The 21,120-nt window shown below is 40.2% G+C and overlaps 1 protein-coding gene across 3 annotated transcripts in view; it reads right to left on the bottom strand.

Moving 5' to 3' along the window:
- Positions 1–3,362: 3,362 nt before the first annotated feature.
- aplp1 (amyloid beta (A4) precursor-like protein 1) overlaps positions 3,363–21,120 on the bottom strand; it is a 33,879-nt gene continuing 16,121 nt past the window's right edge. The window contains exons 2-17 of one of the 3 annotated variants that reach the window (XM_046044182.1): positions 17,099–17,278; positions 15,942–16,071; positions 14,012–14,124; positions 13,340–13,524; positions 12,947–13,257; positions 10,451–10,578; positions 9,897–9,971; positions 9,617–9,775; positions 9,303–9,431; positions 8,790–8,889; positions 8,201–8,368; positions 8,045–8,062; positions 7,884–7,951; positions 7,710–7,775; positions 7,417–7,560; positions 3,363–6,270 (exon numbers count right to left, since the gene is read on the bottom strand). In XM_046044182.1, coding sequence (XP_045900138.1) covers positions 6,169–6,270; positions 7,417–7,560; positions 7,710–7,775; positions 7,884–7,951; positions 8,045–8,062; positions 8,201–8,368; positions 8,790–8,889; positions 9,303–9,431; positions 9,617–9,775; positions 9,897–9,971; positions 10,451–10,578; positions 12,947–13,257; positions 13,340–13,524; positions 14,012–14,124; positions 15,942–16,071; positions 17,099–17,278 — 2,076 coding nt within the window. In that variant the 3' untranslated portion in view covers positions 3,363–6,168. Of the gene's footprint in view, positions 6,271–7,416; positions 7,561–7,709; positions 7,776–7,883; positions 7,952–8,044; positions 8,066–8,200; positions 8,369–8,789; positions 8,890–9,302; positions 9,432–9,616; positions 9,776–9,896; positions 9,972–10,450; positions 10,579–12,946; positions 13,258–13,339; positions 13,525–14,011; positions 14,125–15,941; positions 16,072–17,098; positions 17,279–21,120 lie in introns of all 3 variants that reach the window. The other 2 variants (XM_046044180.1, XM_046044181.1) reach the window with 2 other exon arrangements.

The following is a 21,120-nucleotide window of genomic DNA, read 5'->3' as shown; positions in this document are numbered from 1 at the left end:
AAGTGTGGTTTTGGCTATTGACATGTGCCTATTTGGACAGTTTCTCGATATTTTAATTGTAGTTTTCTGCAGGTATATTCATTAAAATGAAGTTAAACTATTAAACAAAAGTACAGATTTTCTTGTGATGACAGGTGAGAGATCAAGTAGCGTTAAGCTAAACAACCATTACAATTAAAATACAGTGATTGTCAACACAACTGGCAAAGAGACAGAGACAGCAATGCCACTGGACAGAATCCAATATGACTGAAGAGTTTGTGATTAAGGAAAGAATTTATTATATCTCAAGTTTTATAGTTCTCACCACTGTACATGCATTATGCACTTTAATCTAATCTAAAGTCTTAACCTAATTAGTAGTGCATCATTGAAAAAAGTGATCTAATTTTGATACAGCTTGTCCTCAGATGTTGTCTGAATTATGATCTAGACCTACGTTATGTGTAGGTGTCATTACACTTAATGTAGGTTTATATGATGGCTTAATTAAAAACCTTTTAGTGTCAGTTTGATCTAACACCGCACACTCTATACTCTGAGGTTTTCAGTGATACTAAATATCAGACAATAACTTTGTCTTGTATATAGAAGGAAGCACAAAATAAAGAAAAGATGGATAGAATAACAGATCAGTCGTTCACCATTCACAGTTAAGCAATGATGATGACCAGTTTTTACAGTTTTACAGTGGGATTGGACTTGAACATATAGAAAAATATCATTCTGAGCAGCCACAAGGCAAACCCCATGTTGCATTTATATTGTCATGCACAGGGAAATGACAAATTAGAATCCCTGATTGATGTGGTCAACTGAATTAATATATTATCAAGTACACAATATGGTATACAACTGTTACGGTGAAATGCAGCTGGATTTCCTCTTCTAACTGAGAACTTGAATCCAAATATGCAGCATTTTAACACATATCCTTTGACACAGTGTCCTTTGTACTTGTCACCTACATGTTCATGCACAGGCATGCGGTGTTAAACACAAATGTGGTTTACTTGTAATATCTGTGAACACATGGTGGGACATGTTGATGCATTGGAAGATGAGCAACACTGACATTTCTTTTTTTCTTTCTTTCTTTTTTTAAGTTAATGTTCCATTTTCAGTGGATGTGTTTTTTTTCACCAACTAGACATTACTTCTACTGACCATCCATGACAACTTAATCTATGTGTGTGTGTGAGTTAGTACGTGCACTGGTGCACTGACATTTGGGGCTACTGTGCATATGAACAGTTGTCATCAAGCATTGCTCAAACCACTGGACAGTCTGATGTCATCTATTCCTCTCAGAGAAATTAGCATTATACCAACACTTAAATGTCATCTAGTGCTATATGGGAAGGAGACAGCCTGAGCTGATGCACAGGGCTTCACCTACTAGTAATATCTAGACTGTCAGTCCCCCCACACCACTCCTCAGCACCCGTTATCCCCTCACTGTCAGTTTAACAATCACCATTCGACACCCTACCCAGCATCAATGCTGACTCACTGAGGTGTCTAACTGTGTGGGGTATTTGTATTTTTTCATCTATGCACATTCCGCATTAGTGTGACCTTCACCACCCACACATCTCATATGATGTTGGTGATTTTCTTTTAATTCAATTACACTGCCCATGTGATCTACCTACTAAGGTTTTTAATCTTTGCATGCAAAGGGGTTTCATATTGTTGTTTTGTTGAATGAATCAAAGTGTTACTGAACTAAACAGAACACACACTCAGACTGCGATGTGATAAAAGTCTGGGTTAATATGAGTCGTCTTACATTACCACAGTGGCGGTATGTGAGCAGTCGACTTCAGAGGAACCACTACCAAGATGACTGATGTGCGCTGGAGGTATCAATGACAAACTGTCACTGTACAGCCACAGAGCCTTTTCACGGTAATCTGGGTAAGGAGGACTACCCGTCAGTGTTGTGGTTTGGAAGAAGTGAACCTGTGCAGGGCTAAGGGTTGGGGCTTAACACTTCTTTGTAAATTGTGGGTGAAGGAAGTGTGAGGCCTACTCACGCTAGTGACTGTCAGGTGAATTTGTGCTTGGGAACTGTCAAAGCATTTTATCACAGGGTTTGATATTTAATTAATGCTTAACACAGCATACAGTGCGCAACCATGATTTGATTAAAGCAGGCATTTGCTACGGACACATACACAGGTCAACAGCTCAAGTATATCATTACTCACTGCACTACACTGAATTCAAAGGAAAATACTAATCAGTTACTGTTACAGTACAATGACTTGGAGATGATCATGGGGGTGTAGGGTTTTTTTTTTCCATACCAGTGTTTTTAGAATTCTAATTTCACTAGCAAGGACCACACAATCAAAAGGATTAAGTGATTTATTGATGATCGAAACAGAAAGATGTACGAGGCTTGTAGTTGCTGAATAGACATTCGAAGCGTTGTGGGGAAGCTACGATAGAGAAATCTGCCGTAGCACCTGGGCACCCCCTTATAACCATATGGAGAGGAAGAAGGAGATCAGGAGGCAGGACAGAGAAAGGGGTGGGGGGGAGGGATGCAGAATACGAGAGCGAAGAAGAGGAGTTGGGACGTGTTGGTATTTATGGAAATGCTGGCGATAACGTGGTTGATGTGTGGTCCCGCTCCTGAAACTCTGCTAGTTAGCACCACATAAATTCATGTTTTAGCCCTGGTACGTAATATACACAACTTAATTACACATTAAAAAGTGAATGAAACTGAATTCATTGAAACATACATTTTGCTTCCTCAGTTTTATTGAGGTTAAAGGGGTGACATGCACCCATGTTGCTTTTCCTGACATAGGAAATGAACTGCAATTTATGCCTCACAGAAATGACACTGTGGCTTACGGAGTCACTGAAACTCCATACTGAGAACTGAAAAAAAAGCTTATCTTACACCGTAGCTTAATCTTGGTCAAGATTTTTATCTTGTGCAAAGTTTTACTATCAAATGTATATTATGTCAGTGTTTGACACACTAATGAGCAGGATTCTTCAGGACTTTAATTTCAGACTTCAACATATTTAAATCACATCTTGTGCACTGATGTAAACTTATTTGGGAATTTGGTGATAAAACCAATTGTAATTTATATTGAAATATGGCAAAACCACGTGTACTTTAGGTTTCTTTTTCCAAAGAAATTCAACTGAGTAGATGCTAGGAAAAAAAAACAACTACATTTCCAGTATGAGTATGTCATACTTTTGACTGTGGCTTTTACATCATACGGTTAATTTCACACGTTACATCATGATTTTCTCCTGGATGTTGCCTTAACATGCTGTCAGTCTCCTCAGAGATGTGTAGAAGTGATTGATTAAGCACAAACACAGCATTTTATGGGTCATTCCTTTTTATTACACTATTAATTAGCTTGACCAGTTTTAATTTCTCAGATTGCTTGCAAATACAGTTACACAACAGAGAACATTTTGCCAAATTGGAATATCCGTCTGCGTATTTGTGGAGCATGTCTTTGGTTACATGTCTGAATGAAAATGAAGAACAGCTCTCTCAATGATGCTCTCAACATCCCTAGAATCAATGCAGTATCAGTGAAATCATCAGTGAAATCAAGACAGACAGAATGAATGTCTAACATTTAACAACCTGTACACAAATTGAGCAATTTGGTTCTGCTTGTGCTTAGTGCCCCTCCTTGTCAATTAGGCAGAGTCTCTATTTCACATTTCGGAACGTTACAAACTTGTCAATGTTTTGTCATACAAGCCTCTAAAATTACATTACAGGTGAAAAGCATGACCCTTGATCCAAATGATTATTACACATAAATAAAAAATACAGAATAATTACATCCAAAACACAGCATTGTAAAAGGCAATAATGCAGCAATTAAAATCTCATCAATAACATTGTTTATATTTCATTGGGAAGTAAGGGGACAGACCAACAAAGAAGTCTAGAATTTGACAGAGGACGTACGTACAAATGTGATTTGAGTAACTACAGTATACACCATTCTAAGTCTGCTAAATGCTGGTAGGAAACCTTCAGTGGTTTGGGAAACACAGGCAAGCTTATTCTCATCTATGGTTTCAGTAGTATCATTACAAGATCAACTGACTTAAACTGTGAACATACAATGTCTTCATTCACTAATGTAGCTGTACAAATTATACAAGGGCTATGACTTCTCTTCACCCGTCATAACACAACTGCAACCTGCAATAGAAACGATTAATGCTAAATAATAACTCTGATAGTCAAAGTATTTCACTTTTTTCAAAGAAAACTTTACAAAACAAAAACAGTGACTTTTCCTCATAATGGACAAATGCAGGTTTTTAAAGAAAACTACCACCAGTAAGACATAAATAAAATAAGAACTGATTTTGGTGTGGATTATCTATATAATAGTTAAAGACTGATAAATGAAAAGCAACATCCTACAATGTGACCTGCCTTAACAGAATTAAGTGGTGGAATGGAAATCAACTTAACACACCAGGCAGTTAACAATCAGCCAGAAAAAAAAGGGGCTATCCCTTTTTACTTACCTATGCAGGGTACTATGTTGATCATAAATATGACAAACGATGAGTCATTCAGTGAAAAGCTATTTATGTGGGGAGTAACTTAAATATAGCATCTATAGAATACTAATATTCAATGTTGTTGAGTCCAAATTTGTCAATCTGGCAGATTTAAAGACATATGGCATGTTTTACTACTATCATGCCTTTAGCTGTGGCCTCTTTACACTCTGCTGCTCTGTACAGTATAATTCGCCTAAGCTTTAAGTTCCTCGGCTCTGATACACACCTGCCAAATGTGAAAATGAACAGGCTGCTACAGGAAGTGATGAGAAGGGCATCAGGCATGTAGTCTGTCTAGATGTGTTGAACTTACTACTCGTACTACTAGGGGAATGATGCCTTACTGAAAACAAGATGGAATCTCAACGTCTACCTTAAATACATTCAGAAAAAGTTACTGTGTCGTTGTCTTGTGCTGGTTTTTACAACAGTCCGTTTTCAATCAGCCATGTTAGGAAAATGTTTCTCCTTCTCGTAACAGCACAATGTACTATTTTTATGTATTATTCCATTACATCAATGTAAATTAATCAAAGAAATGTCTACATCTAGTAGTATGTATTTCTTACGTTATTTACAGTGTTCATTTTGAACGGTGACATTTTTGACTTTTCAAAAGCGATGACAAGAACAACACAAATAAATACAGCAGCATCATACACCAAGTTGTCATGCTTTCATTAAAATAACGGACTTCTGATTATTCAGTTTTACAGTTCTTTAGGTAGCAGTGCAAATAAAATCAAACTCATTCACTGACTAAATTAGCTAAATGGAATATTTGGTATATTTTGCCAAATAATTCATAATAATATTGAGGGCAGATCCTCAGAAGTCAAAAACGTGATGTTTTTTGTACCTCCAGCACATACAGTAGTTCCGTATCGACTAGTGTGGTCTTTTTGGCCTTTCATTTTTGAAATTAATGCCTAAACGTCTCACACATTCAACGCAAACACCTCCACATTCTTACTCTGGTTTTGTCCAATGTTAGAGTAGCTCATGGAGGTAAGGTTAGTTTGACAATTAGCTTGGCAAATGCCTTTTTTCACTAAGTGGATTTTCAATTGAGAATTACACCGTAATTTAATTAGGCTGTCACTCACACTCATCTACACAGATACATCATTACTTAACTGTGGTACAATTTGAACAAAGAGTACTACTGAAAAAGAAATAAAATAAAGTATTATGCACCGTTCAACTTCAGTTGCTAGTGAGGGGCAACAGGTCAAGTCATGCCACTGGGATGGTTTTCTAGTGTATCAGGTGAATGTTTTCATGATTATGAAAAGCTGTGGAACCGCTAATGGAAAGAACAATCCTCAGACTCTTACCCAGAGGAGTATTAGATTACAATAGGTGATGTGAGTTTGTATCATATCTCATTATTCACATTCTGATGATAGGTTGTTGTTGGTCATTTACAATAGGTTTGGGACATACCCCGTACTTATTCAGTTACTTTATGTTTGCAACACATCTTAAATCCGTCAAAGGGAGTGTAGCTGGGACACCACTATAAGGAAGAGTGGGGAGGACAAAACAAGTGGTCAGGCATGACTTGTTGGCAGCCCCAGTACCTCAGTTCATCTGTTCAAAGAATTTGTAGGTAGGGTTTTCATAGCCATGGTTTTGCATTTTGTTGAGCTGTCGTTCTTCTGGTGTCAGCATGGGGTCGACCTGCTGCGAGACACACAAAAGCACCAATTATTACACACTAAAGACAAATTCAAGGACCACACCATTAACTCAGATATGAATGAACTGTTTGTTAAATATGGAATGTTTGAGTGGGGACTGGCGGCAATGGTGGAGCAAGATGACGGCAGCAGTATGTGGAGGCTTCGGGGAGGATCTACCAGGGGGTCCGGGCTTGGGAGACCCCCAAAAGCTTTCTTGAGAATACAGAGAACTGACTATTGCACAGGCCTTGAAGGTCAGAGCAGAGGTACAGTTGGTATCCAGCGGGTAAAAGGAGGTGTGTTAAAAGTTTTGAAACACTTCACTAACGGTGGTAGCTTAAGTTTATTTGCAGACACAATGCTGCAAGCAAATTGGACATTTGGAGGTAGCATGCAAGAAAAATTAGAACAGGCATGCAGGGAAGGAAGATGTCTATAGACATGGAATAAAAATGTTGTGATCTGGCTCCTGAACTTCAGCTAAAATGATCTAATAAGAAAAACATTTCTAACCATCATCATATACAATAGTTAATCATCAACTGCCTCTTTCAAGGATAGTTTGATTTTGGGAAATATGCTTATTGGTCATCTTGCTGAGCGTTAGCAACAATTTGCCATTTTAGGTGGGTTTATGTTCTCAACTTTTGTCCCACCCTATAGTCTCAGCTGGACTGCAGGCAACCGCTTCTGGTGCTGGTAGGTTGATTTTTTTTTTTTTCCCCTATTTCCTGTTTTTAGGCTAATCTAAGCTAACCAGCTGCTGGCTGTAGCTTCATATCTATATAGTATTCATCATCTAATCTAATTATTGCAAAGTAATCAAATAAACATATATCCAAAAATGCAAAACTATTCCTTTAACCTAAAGGATCGTACCAATGGCTTTTACATGTTTTAGCATATAGAAAATTAATAGTAGTATAGGGTATAGTATACTACTATAATATACCACACCACAATATCAAATAAACGGAAGCCAGTGAATACCTTGAAGGTAGGAAATTAATCTAAAAACCTTTGCGATGCTTTAAACACTGTTACTGTAGATGGTGATGTAACATATACTCATGTTATTAGTTATACTATGAAGTGCAAGACCACATGTGGTCCTTTAAGACTGGTTTTGGCTTCTCTGGAATCGTACCTCTACAATGCCATGACTGATAGTGCCGTATGGCTTCCTGCGCACCAGCAGCAGGCTGATTACCATCACCATGGCAATCGCCACGGCCACCACCAGCAACCCCACCATGGCACCACGGTTAAATGTCTCCAATGCATCAGGTTGCTATGGAAAGCAAGACATGTGCAGTGACACATTAAACAAGGGAGACTTGTTCTGACAAAATAAAGTGGGTCATTTTAATTTGAATTCATGCTAATTTTTTCACTTATATATAATACAAGAACACCATGATGCTTGTACTCAGCCCTTACCAATTCATCTCTCTCGATCTCAGCCGGCTTGTTGACTACCTGCTTGAGCTCCACAGAGGTGTTGATCTAAGAGGAGAGGGTAATATTGGGACATTGAAAAGAAAACATATAGACACAAAACATATATTTCTGTGTATAAGCATACTGCCTTTTGCACTGGGATCATCATCTTACCTTTTCCTCATATTCATAAGTAGGGCCTCTCTCAGATGTGGTATAATCATATTCGTCAACTGCAGACACTAAGGATTGAGACAAAAATGGATTTAAACTTTTAGCTGTGAGCAAATGTAAGAAATACTGCAATTATTGTAAACAGTACAATTCCAGCTCACCTTTCTTATTAGACTGCACTTCTTTAGAGAAAAAAAGGGGGGAAAAGTATCATTAACAACAGCATGGCATTGTTCTACATGCCACTTACACAATTAGGACGAACTTAAGGATGTTGAATTTGTGGGGGTGTGTATGAGCAGTATGTGGATATATACCAATGCGGGGAGGATAAGGCCTGTTCTGGAAGGCTCTCTCCTCTTCTTCTTCATCATCCTTTTCCTCCTCGCTCTCAGCCGGCAGAAGCTCCTCAGTAGTGCGGGTCTCAGAGAAGGAGGTGGTCATGAGCTCACTGATGTCTCCTCTTTCTGCCTTGACCAGCTCCTCTACAGGTGATACATACATAAAAAACACAAGTCATCAAGGCCAATATCTAACAACATTGATTACTAGAAAAATAACAAAGTTCACACAGACACACACGCACACATGTTTGTTCCTCTGTCCCCATGAGGGCATCTAATTGATTGATTGATGCATTCCTAAGCCCCTTACCTTCACAACTACATGTCTAACCTTAATCCTTACCCTACCCCTAACTTTAACCTAACTGAAACCTAAACCCTGAAACCACATCTTCATAGTCCCCACATTGGTTAGTTTGGATTTAGGTTAAAGTCTCCACCAGGATATAAAACATGAAACACCTACCCACACACACACACAAACACACAAACACACACACCCACACACACACAGGGGTCTGCCGATTTCAAGACTAATGAAACGATGGGTAGTTTGGCTTACGGATATCATTATGCAACTCCTCAGCCAAGGTAGGATCCTTGTACAGCAGTGCAAGACTCTGGTTCATCCTCTCCTCGATTACATGCAGATGCGTGTACACCTGCAAATTATAACCAATTATATATTCAATCTGCTTAGGCTTTTTAAGGACAAGCCAATAGAACTCAAACCAGTTTGCATGCTGAACTGGTCTTAGTTTTGAAAAAGGGAAGCAGTGAATTGGTTCCTTCAATGAATTAAAAATTAAAGTTCAGATAATTTTTTTTTTAAAGTAGTCATGTGTCTAAAGCTGCTTTTGAAGTCAGCAAAGACTGGCTTTGATCTATGTTTAATGAACATGAGATTATTAGCTGGTTCACCTCTATGAGTTCAGTGTTTTTGAACTTCAGCACACAGTGTTCTGTACAGTACACGGTAAGCAGAAAGGAGCCTCGGATCTCGAAGGCACAGGTGTGTGTGTGAATAGCATTTCAAAAGCAAATACCTCACACACTCAGACACACACACACACACCTGGAATTTCATCTGCTCAGCCTTCTGGGGGTCGACGGCCACAATATGCTGGTAATGCCTGAGTGTGTGTCTACGGTCCTTTTGTTCTGCGGCCATGTATCGCTTCAGAGCCTGCAGCACGCGTTCTGGCTGTAAGACAAAGTTGATGAGAGAAGAGAGTCAAGAAATGCCAGACAGGGAAATAAACGTGGTGTCTCAACCCATACACTGCATCTCACACAAACAATCTAAAGCAGATCTGGGATTGTTGCTAGGTTTAACTTTCTACTCATGTTGTTTTTCCTCCCCTCCTCTGTACTCCATGATGGACTGACCTGAGGGGGATCAGACTGTACGGCAGTCAGGTAGTTCTCCAGGGCCAGGCGGCGGTTGTTGTTGAGTATGGCCTCCACTCTGGCAAGATGAGTCTCCACCAGCCTCTGCCTCTCTCCAGCAACCTGTTCCTCCAGTGTTTGCAGCACAGACTGGAAGTGCTGGTGGAGGGAAAAATGAGGGAGTAGATACAAGGACGAGTAAAGATGGTGCTTCATTGCCACAGGAGAATTGAAACTTTTGAGTAAAGCCAAAAAAGTAGGTTGACCAACGTCTTCTTACCTCATTCAGGGCCTGTCGCTCTGACTTTGGCAGATTCTTTGACTGGTTGTCTGCTTCTGCCCATTCCTTCATTATCTAAGGAATTAAAGAAATATTATATTAGTTTATTTTTATTCAAGTATCACATACACTATAATTTTCTTCAACAATTTCTTCTTTGGGCTAAGTGACTTCCTGGTGTCTCTGCTGGTTGCCAACCAAAGTAGCAAAAACGGGTTTCTAAAGTGATTTAAAAAGTATAAAAAGAAAAAAATCATCATTGATCATCATCACTGATTTAATGAGTTATAGTTTTTAATATAGGAGGCTGATTATGAAAGAACATGGTGCCCATCGAAACTGTGCAGCGAGATGGCTTGTCGGCAATGATGAAAACACTGTATTTGTACAGATATGTGAAATTTCTGCCTCCTGCATGCAGGAAAAACATGTGTAGGCCAGTGCCCCTGTCATTCTGAGTATTAGATTAGGAAGTCATGCCAGATTAATCAACTGTTCAGTCCAACCTGCCAGCCGAAAAACCATTAGCCTGTTCTTAGCCCTGTGAAAGTCACCTCATTGATGCGCTTCATTCTGCGCTCCTCCAAGTCTGTCTTGGCACGCAGGAAGTTGGCATGCTCAGTGTCATCCACTGGCCTCTCAAAATAAACGTCAACGCCATCTGTGGGCCGAGGTGTAGTCACTAGATGGGAAAGACAGAAAACCGAGGTTATTACATTACCGGGGCAGTGGTGGCCCAAAGGTTAGAGAAGCGAGCTTGTGACCGGTTCAATCCCCGGACCGGCAGGATAAAATCTGGGTGTGAAAGTAAACCAAGCAGTGCTTGTCCTCCCTCATTTACCACCACTGTGGTGCCCTTGAGCAAGGCCCATAACCCTAACTGCTCCAGTGGAGCTGCTTAGTGGCCAGCAGACCAGGCTGCGGTTGGACTGGGCAGCTTCCACGTGTGAATGTGTAACAGTGTGAATGTGATCAGGGCCATCCTGCAAAAGAGAGGATTCCTCTCAGTGAAGCTCCCCTGAATAAATAAAGGTAAAAAAATAAATAAAAATACTGTCATGCTGACTGCAGGACCCAGAGAGCAATTATCCTGTAATTAATAGAACAGCCCTGGTCAGAATGTGCAGGGTTTGCAGTTTTGAGACAGGACATTTTACACTACAATTGGAGGAGTGGGACCCCATTGGAAACCTGCATGTGCTATGTCCAGGAGAGAATTTGGGTGAAATATGATAATAATTATTTATGACCCCAGCCAAGTACCAGGGAAATATATATATGATGTTGTGGAAAACACAAGCAGAATGATCAACAAATCACAAATATTAGAAAATAATTAAGATTATTGAAAAAGCTCTGAAATGACATTGTGCTATGAGATATTGTATCTTGGTAAGAGACAGCATACTCTTCATGGTTTTGAAAATAAACAAGAATTCAATATTATTTTAAATGCAAGTACAACAGCATGGTTTAAATAAAACATTCCAGTGGTTTAGGATTAGTTAAACGTAATCCATCATATTTTTGAGATAAAGAAATTGACATTTGATTTGAGACTTGCTCAGGACAAATTGAGGAGTATGCGACACTATCTAGGTTAGACTTTAAATAAAATGAATCCGTTTTGTTCTGTTACAGTGTTACATTATATATAAAATATCAACATGTGTATGCTGTATTTTCTTTGTTGCATTACATTTATATTTCATATTTACGTACTTGCATACTTTTTACATTTTCCTTTATATACTGAAATAAAGGGGTTGAAGTTGCTGTGAGTGTGAATGTGCGATATGCACCACATCGACCTGCCATAGGCCATGAGGTCAGTGGTCAGTGAAAACTGATGGGAGGTTGAGCTGGAAATTAATTAAGCACCAAATCCAGCTCCCATATATATTTCTATATAATATGTTACCATAATTATGCAGATCACACACAAATTTACATAACCATATCACAAGCGCAGAGTAACTGCATTGAACAAATTAATGATTGGATGTGCCAGAATTTTCTTCAATTAAACAAAGATAAAACTGAAGTCATTGTTTGTGGTGCCAAGGAAAAACGATTAAAAGTCAGTGCACAGCTTCATTCTGTAATGTTAAAAACTGGAAACCAAGCCAGAAATCTTGGTGTAGTCATGGACTCAGACCTGCCACATTAAGACAATTACAAAGTCAGCCTACTATCACCTGAAGAATATAATAAGGATTAAAGGACTTATGTCTCATGCATGGACAAAACTTGTCCATGCATGAGACATAAGACATGAGACATGCATTTATCTTCAGTCGACTCGACTACTGTAACGTTGTCTTTGCAGGTCTCCCTAAAACATTTATCAGACAGCTGCAGCTGATTCAGAACTGCTCGAGTCCTCACTAAGACCAAAAAAGTGGATCACTTCACTCCAGTTCTGAGGTCTTTACACTGGCTTCCTGTCTGTCAAAGAACTGATTTCAAAATACTGCTGTTGGTTGATAAAGCACTTAATGCTTTAGGGCCAATATCCATTTCTGATCTTCTGCTATGTTATGAACCATCCAGACCTCTCAGGTCGTCTGGGACGGGCTTTCTGTCCCCAGAGTCAACTCTAAAAATGGATAAGCAGCGTTCAGTTATTATGCTCCGTATATCTGGAACAAAGTCCCAGAAAACTGCAGGTCTGCTGAAACTGTCAGTTCTTGTAAAAAAGACTTTTCTTTTTACCGTTGCCTTTTATTAAATCAAATATAAGGCTGTTTTTATTTTCTATTTAATTATTTCTTATTTCAATGTCTTTTTTATATTTCCCTATGTTGTTTTTATGCCTTGCTTTGCCTATAAAGTCTTTGGCATGCATATGTGGGCACATGTGTTGGCTGACAACATGCAGGAGATGTACACTGAACACTGTAGTTTACACCCCCATAAGACAAAAACAGGAGTGACTCTGTCAGCAGTTACAGTATTTAGTTCTTTAAGTGCGTAGTTACCCACAGCTACTAAACACTCATTGCAGGAAAACAATAGAAAGATTAACAGAAAACATTAGGGGCACTCACAGCTGTCTCCCTTCATCAGAGGTACAGATGTGGTGGGTTTGTGGCTTTTCTCGTAGTAAAAGGAGTCCAGATAGTCAGATGTCTGGTAGGGACCTGAGTCAATGGGGTATTCATACTCCTCTGGATCTTTCACGGCTATTGCCTCCTCTTCCTCCTCTTCTTCCGCCGCCTCCTCCTCATCAACTTCCTCCTCCTCCTCTTCCTCCTCCTCCTCCTCTTCCTCCACCACTTCATCATCCTCCTCTTCCATATCGGCCTCGTCCACATCTGTGTCAGGAGTGGGGCTTGGAGTGGGGGCCGTCACTTTGGTGCTGTGGGAAAGTGGAACAGTCATTACTCTGATGACTACTAACACATCACACATCTGTGTGTGGTCATGCTGAATCATCTTACACAGAATTAAGCTTTCCGCTGGTCTGTGTCTGAGGACCAGCAGGGACGTCTCTTTCCTCCGCCTCTCCTTTACCGCTGGAACCCCCTCGGCCTGGGCAGCACACATACTCGACCCCCCGGAAATGGTCTCCACATGGCAACAGCATCCCGTAGCTGTGGAGCTCCAGATTGTCTGCAGCGCATTCCTGAGATGGAGGCAATCAGATCAGAGAAGTTTTTTTTTTTTTTTGCATGTTAAAGTTGCAATGAACACCCTAAATTCCAATCACAACAAAACAGGATTCTGAGTTTCTTCGCTCTGAATATATGACGTTGACAGGAAGTGATATGAAGGTGTGTTAATGCTTGAACTCTGCCATTTTCTGTTCTGCAGCACACACCTCAGGTAGGCGTGCTGATGAAGTATGACGCGATACATGAACACACACAACTGTGCAGGCATGTCTAGTCTAGTTTGCTATTGCTGTTGGGGCTGGCCACACAACGGGTTTTAAATCTGCACTGAAAAGTTCATTTTGTACACGCAAACATTTACAAAGTGCACCAGTGGAAAGTCTCATAAAAGTTACCCTTCTACTTTAACATGGCTGTAAACATTTATTTTCCTTCTTCGTTGGCCGTCATTCAACAGGTTTTAACATCTAAATATTGGCATCTATTTTCCCTACTCACCTCCTTAGCAATGTTGTGCCAGTACACGTAACTCTCGCAAGCATCCATCTGCTCCTGGTGGAGGAAACGGCATCGGTCGGGCACCAGCAGGGCCTCGCTCACATACTCGCCCTCTGCAGCAGGATTGAAGGAAAGGTGAGGTCAACGTAAGATGATTTCAAGCAGTGGGAGTCTTTTATGAGTCAAACGTAAGATTTAAGTAGACCTCAGTTTTGTGTTTGAAAATGAAACATCAAACACGAAATGTGCTTTAATAAGGACAGAAAGTGGTGTGAATGAATGAGCTGCATGATACACAGAATACGTAAAACAGAAGTATGACAGAGAACTAGAATAGTTAGATGGGTTGCATAAATTAGGGCTGACACAAAGCATAAATGTGTAATGCACTTTGCACAAACTGTAGCTACAGTGGCAAACCAAGGACAAAGAGTAAAAATGTGCAGTGTTTATTATAAAACATTTATTATAGTGCTCATGAATGCAGATGACTACTTTATTTAATAAAATAAACCATATAGAAATGAAGAAGAGGTTTTACACTACAACCTATATTTTATATTAATTTAAAACCTGTCACAGCACACAGCAACACTATTACACGCTGTTCTTTAGAGTTCATGCATAAAGGAAAGTGTACACTAGAAATCAAACAAGCTACAGCCAGTTCTACAGCGCTATGCATGAGAATCAAAATGCCTGATTAATCCAGGGTGACTCACTGTTCATTACTCATTCATTCGATCACTCACTGTTAGCCTATCCACCCTCCCAGTGGCTCACAACAGGTATGGCCTCTCTGCAATACTGTTGAACTGTAGGCGGTGCTGTGTGTCTGTTAAACTGCACATCCTGCTTTGTATCACTGCCTATCTACAGTCCTAACAGTAACACAAGTAGAATTCTGTGGCACTGGGAGAGAAGCAAAGAGATTTTTCTGACATGACACAGAATCATGGTTTATATCACTATTTTCTTCAAAATACTGTATGTTATATAACTGCTTGGTTAGTTTTGATGTTAACTTGGGTCCTATTAAAACACAATGCTACTGGTCTTTGATCATATAGTGTTTTAAAGAATCTCTTTCAAAAGGATATGGTAATTGCCATAAAATTGGCCAAATGCAAATATAGTCTTTTCTTATGAGATCTTAACTAATAATATGTATTGCCGTATCCTCCCAAAACTTTGTTGCCTCGCCTATTCTATCTCATGCAGCATCTTGAGACATATGTTTATTGCCTGTCTTGTTGTAGACCAGAAGACTGATACCACTGAACAAACGAGATGGAACATGTTAGTATTAGTTTTATTCGTACAAATACCATCATTTGTCACAGCGGTTTGTCACTTTCACATGTAGGTTTTCACACATTTTAATTTGTGAGCTTCAGAGGTTCTGGTAGGTGGATTTTACTGCCTTTGGACAGAGCCAGGCTAGCTGTTTCCAGTCTTTTTGCTAAACTAAGATGAGCTAATGGGCTGCAGCTTCATATCTGAACACACAGACATAAGAGTAGTATTGACCTTTTCATCTAACTCTCTGCAAAAAAAGCCAATAAGCACATTTCCTAAAATATTCAGCTGTTCCATGGGGGTGTGCTGTTGGTCTAGTTTTAAAGAGGCATAACTGCAAAGCCCCCTGCCTTGAATCTGGTTGGGGACCTTTGGTGCACGTCATCCCCCCGTATCTCCCAGCATGTTTTCTTTTCTGTTTCCATTATCAAATACAGGCCAAATGCTTTAAAAAAAAAATTTATTTTGTGAAGCAGATGGCATGACGTCAAGCACACAGCCAATCTAGAAATAAAGGATGCCTGTTTATGCTAGTTTCTTCTAACTGATGCAACTTGACACACAGGAAATCTAAACGTATGTATTCACAATACTGTAATTATCTCATGGCAGTGAGGTGTGTTGTTCTTACCTAGGCAGCGGTAGGGCAGGACTATGAAGGGGTGTGTCTGGCAGTGGCCCCAACCTTTCTTACACCAGGCGGGGATGGTGACAGGTCTTTTTGACTCCTCTATATGGGAGATTGGAAGTGCTGGGTACATCTGGGCGTACAGGCACATGCAGAGATGACGGAGACCCAAAAACACATGGATGGACAGAACATAGGGATTGAAGACAAGAGGGGCAGCGGACAGGGAAACATTGGTTAGAGGAGAGGTTCGCGGATTGGTTGGGATGGGCAGAATAAAAGTAGCAGGCCCAGGGATGAAGAGGGGGGAGAGCACAGTCAGTGGGGAGAAGACGAGGAATAGAGTCATGCAACAAATTCTCTACCTACTTATACAAAGCTGTGTAAGGCCTTTGTCTGAAGCCACGTTAGACATGGCAAACTGAAGATATAATTTCAATGAACATTCTTGTATTTCAATATTTACAATTTCATATCTCACTACTTTCATTTAAAATCTAGTCCAATAATGTGAAGCACACGCTCATAATGAGGTTTAATAGTGAGAGACATAGCTGGGCCAGAGTCTGAATGCACATTAAAATGCTTCCTTCACAAATGTCAAGGGGGAAAAAAAGGACAGCTTTTGTGTAAAGGCCATCACAGATGCATAACGAGTATTCAGCCTCATGGCTGCTGCTATCTGTAGCGGCTATGTCTACTGACCTCCAGGTGGCGCTTGGTTGCCTTTACTTCACATTAATATCTAAAGGAGGAGTGTGTGGTGAGTATGTGTAACACTGATTACCTTACAGTAGATGTTAAAGAGTACACATATCACAAGAGGTGGAAAAGTGGATGGTGGCACAAATGAAATATTGAAATATTCCAACAGGTCACCATCACTTCACTATATATGGTTAAATATATAGATTTATAGGACAGGTGTTAGACAAACCAAATTAGAGAAAAAGAATATAAAATTTTACTTGATTTTCCTACATCTTCTAAGTGTCTTGTTGATTTCATAACACATTCTTTCAAAATCAGCTCTGGACTACTTTTGCCATTAAGGGTGATTCTGATTTTGATAATGCTGCTGTAATAAGTATTGATCCAGACTGGTTTTCATTACAGTTGTTCTCATTATGTTATTGCCCTTGCATGGTTCAGAGCCCTACCTCCTGACAGTAGGACAGGATTTCGCCTGGTTCTTTGAAGCAGCCCTGGCGGCCCTGAGGATCCGGCTCCCACTGGCCCGTCTGTAGGTTCATGTGCAGTAGCTGACGGCCACAGAACATGGCAATCTGCGGCTCTGCCACCTGGGGGCCTGGCCCGTTCACCTCAGTCATGGCCAGAGCCTAGAGAGCAAAGGGGAGGGGGAGACACATGAGAGGTGAGGAGGAGTCGATACAAACATAGTGGCACATAATAATGTGTTTGAAGCTGATCCAGGGTGGGTAGACCACAGATAATTCCTAAATGCACTCCAGCACTATCCAACATTAGACCAAGAGTGTAAGCCAGGGAGAGAGAAAGATCGAAATAGAGAAGTGAAGATGTAGATGAAGGAAGCGGAAGTTAATGCACAGAACTGAGTGGACACTGCGAACGTTCGGCGAATATGGGCAAGCCTAAAATTCAGGAAAGATCCATGGAAGACTCCCTGTTGAAGTGACTGTGAAGTAAATCACAAGAAAAGCCAATTAAAAATCTAACTTATCGACTGGTGATCTATGCTGCCTGTTTGCTGACAGCAGACAAAAGAAGGAATGGCTGGTGAATGAAGAGGAAAGTGTACAGCAAAAATATACAAGGATATGTAAAAACCTGTTCCCCCTTCCCTCCCCTCTTCCAGTGGCCTTCTAGGATGTTGTTATTGATCATGGGATATGTTGCCTCTGCCTGGGGGAGGGCTCAGGGGACCCCAGATAGAGGAACAAACAGCAGCTAGGGCTGGGAGTCATGTGTTAATACAAGCTCATTGACCGATGGGCCACTTCACTACATTAACACACAGCACGGAGACAGGGAGGAATAAAGGAGGGGGGGGGGGGGGGGGGGAGGGGGGGGGGGTTAGGTAGGGAGGAAAAAAACTCTATAAAGAGCAGACAAGGACATTAACAGACAAAACAGATTTTACAGAACACACGGCAGCAGCCCTCAAGAATTATGAGAAAGCACAAAAGTATATCATGTTCCACTGGATGCCTGAGTCATCTCTGGTGCAGAAATCAGTTGTTTAGCAGAGACGTGCACGCAGACTCCAGCAGGTCACTTAAGTAAAAGGCGTGGGTTTGATAGTGCATCATTTGACAGTAACAATCATGGTGGAGAACATGCCATAATGTTTACTGTCCAACCCTGAAACTCATCAAAAAGGCATCCCGCGCCCTAGAGCCTATGTGTAGCTCATATCCTTTCATCTGCGTTGACAGACAGAGAGACAGACCTACTGACGAAAGACAAGACGAGTGACGCTGAGCCAATTAGAAGGAAGTTGCCCAAAGGGGAAGAAATGGAGGAGAAAAAATATGGGAGAGTGACGCCTGATCAAAGGGAAGCCCTGCTTTGGCCGACCGGAGCTCAAGTGTTTGAAGTCCTAATTAAAATTCATACAGAATAAAATAAATATATAAAACCCCTTTGAGTAAATGCACAATAAATATAATAAGCCCTGAGAAGTCTGTGCATTATAATTATGCTAAGAGGAGTTTGTGTTTCTACATGTCCTAGCAGATTTCTTACAAATTATGGATCGACTTTTCATTACTGCTGACCATTTCCCAAAGCGTAGCAGGGTTTTTTAAATTTACAGTTTTTTCAATTTGTTTCAATATTATTTCAATATCTATTAGCAAAGGCTTAAAAAGTTGCTTAAGACAGTTAGTCCATCATAGTGAACATCATCTTTTTTTCTAAACCACGCTCATGGGCTATTAACATAATGCTTGGTTTATATGTTTTCTAAAGTTGTCATTATGTGGTAGTTGGTGCGAAAGTCTGCCACATGCTACAGTAGAGATTCAAAAAATTGCCATTTCTGCTTTTTAAAAAAATGCTGTCATCTTCTTCTCTGTGATTGTTTACCCAACTCAAGCAAGTTTCAAATCCCTCGTTAAGGTTTGAGTCAACAAATGTTTAACTTGTTTCTAGTTTTACAGTATGTTCCACTAGAATGGGTCTATTTCTAGTAGGTTATTTCTTATTTCACCATTTTAATTCTACTTAATTCTCTACCTTATTTTAGTGTTTACTCACTACTAATGCAAACACATGGGCTTGCCTTTTCTGATTCTCCCTCCCTGTATGTGCCTGTTCTGTTGACTTTCCCCATCAGCAGAATGTTTTATAAAGGTGCCGAAAAGACACAGAACTTGTCTTTTGAATTGTTCCACCCTCGATTCTGTTTTGACATTTCCGCATGTGGAGGAGGCTTGTGAATGATGTAGCTTATTTAACGATCAAAACCAACGTGGTACCAGATGACATCTGCTCTGGTGTTATCGGTGTTCACTGCTTTACCTCGTCCATGCTTGTAAACTATCCACCATGTCTGTGTCTTGTCACGTAAAACCAGATTACATCTCTCTCTGTGTTTCTCTGCAAAATGCTAAAATGGGTTGCCAAATATACTTTGGCGGCCATTAATATACCTGGGCGGCCCACCCAACTAAAGTCTATGTGGGAAACATTGGTTATTGACTGTGCTGAACTGCACTTTTTTTATTGGTTAAGTGTACTGTTGGATAAGCACAAGAAAACACTGAAGCTGCTGAAACAGTCTGTCTAGGGTAGCTGCTGAGCTAATGTCTAAATAGATATATCTCTTTGACTAAGGGAAGGTCAGTGCCACAAAGAAAAGAAAAAAAGGAAAAATACTTCCGGATATTTGAGAAGATAACCTGGCAGATCCCCCTGGTCCAGCTCTCTCTTTCTGCCTGCTCTCCACTACTGCACTTGCAGAAAATCAATGCTGAGCGACTGCAACTGTATCGCCACATTCCCCCCAATCAATAGCAGTCCATCAGGAGCCTGGGCCCTGACCTCCAGCATGGCAAGGCAGCACATCCAATCTCCAGCCTGATCTGGGACCAGATTAGATCTCCCTCTTGTGATGACCCCTAATAAGAAATACTGTTTAAAGATGTACAGTTATGTTGGTCTGTTCCTCCACAGGAGCAGAAGACCTGCTTGTTTTTGACCCAGTTTGGAATATGATCACTCTTCCTCCATGCACCGGTCGCCACTACAGACAGTCACTGCGACAGCATCACATAATCATCACTCGTGGGCTGACATCACGTAGACCCACTCTGCTCTGCTGTGTGAATGCTGTTGTGGGTGTTTCATTGTACTGTGTCACTGTATTCTCACAGAAATTGCTATCGTCAGTATGATTCAGTCTTTTTTGTTCTTACCCAAAAATGGTGAAAATACTTTTAGGAAGCATCAGCTGCTGGATAGAAATGCATTTTGTGGTATTGGACATCTTTCTTTACAAAGTGTATGTAGATTTGGTCAAACTTTGGACCAATTTTTTTTCTAACACTGACTTTGGAAATCATTTATATGCAATATTAAGGAGTGTGAGAAACATCTGGAAAAACTGTGCTTGAACCCATGTGCATGACCATAGAAGCTTGGTTTCATTTCAGTGAAAGTTGTTGTTGACTAGTCTAAAACATAGTGTTTTCATTTTCTTTGCTTATTTGATCAGTTTAAGTCACATGAAACTGTAATTACTGTAACACACTAAATTGTTTGGCTTTTAAAATAGAGCCAGACAATTGCATGGCTCCATGGGCAGCAAAGTCATTCTACCGTTAGGTACATCACAGAGCTGCTAAAACGGCCGTAGACAACATATATTCAGTGTTACTGAGCATTAATTGAAAATGTGCTGAACATTTTTTTTATATTGTTCTTAAGTTAACCAAAGCAGGTATAAAAACATGTTGTATTCACTAGATACGGATTAAATAGGCACAGACAACAGTCCTCTATTGTGAAGGATTAGGCTTTCATTCACAGCTAAAAATAGCTTTTTCTACCAGTGAATGAATCACATTCTTATGCCTTGATAAAGCTGTTCTGTCCATGTTTTATATTTACAATTTTTAGCTGTAATTCTCTCTGGACCGACAAACATGCGTTCAATGATTTTCAGTGTCGTGGTGGTACGCAATTTCCATTTTGATGC

The sequence above is a fragment of the Micropterus dolomieu genome, linkage group LG03 (assembly GCF_021292245.1).
Source record: "Micropterus dolomieu isolate WLL.071019.BEF.003 ecotype Adirondacks linkage group LG03, ASM2129224v1, whole genome shotgun sequence".
NCBI classification, from domain to species: domain Eukaryota; kingdom Metazoa; phylum Chordata; class Actinopteri; order Centrarchiformes; family Centrarchidae; genus Micropterus; species Micropterus dolomieu.
The sequence above is the reverse complement of the archived record's forward strand: the minus strand, read 5'-3'. Positions and strand labels throughout refer to the sequence as shown.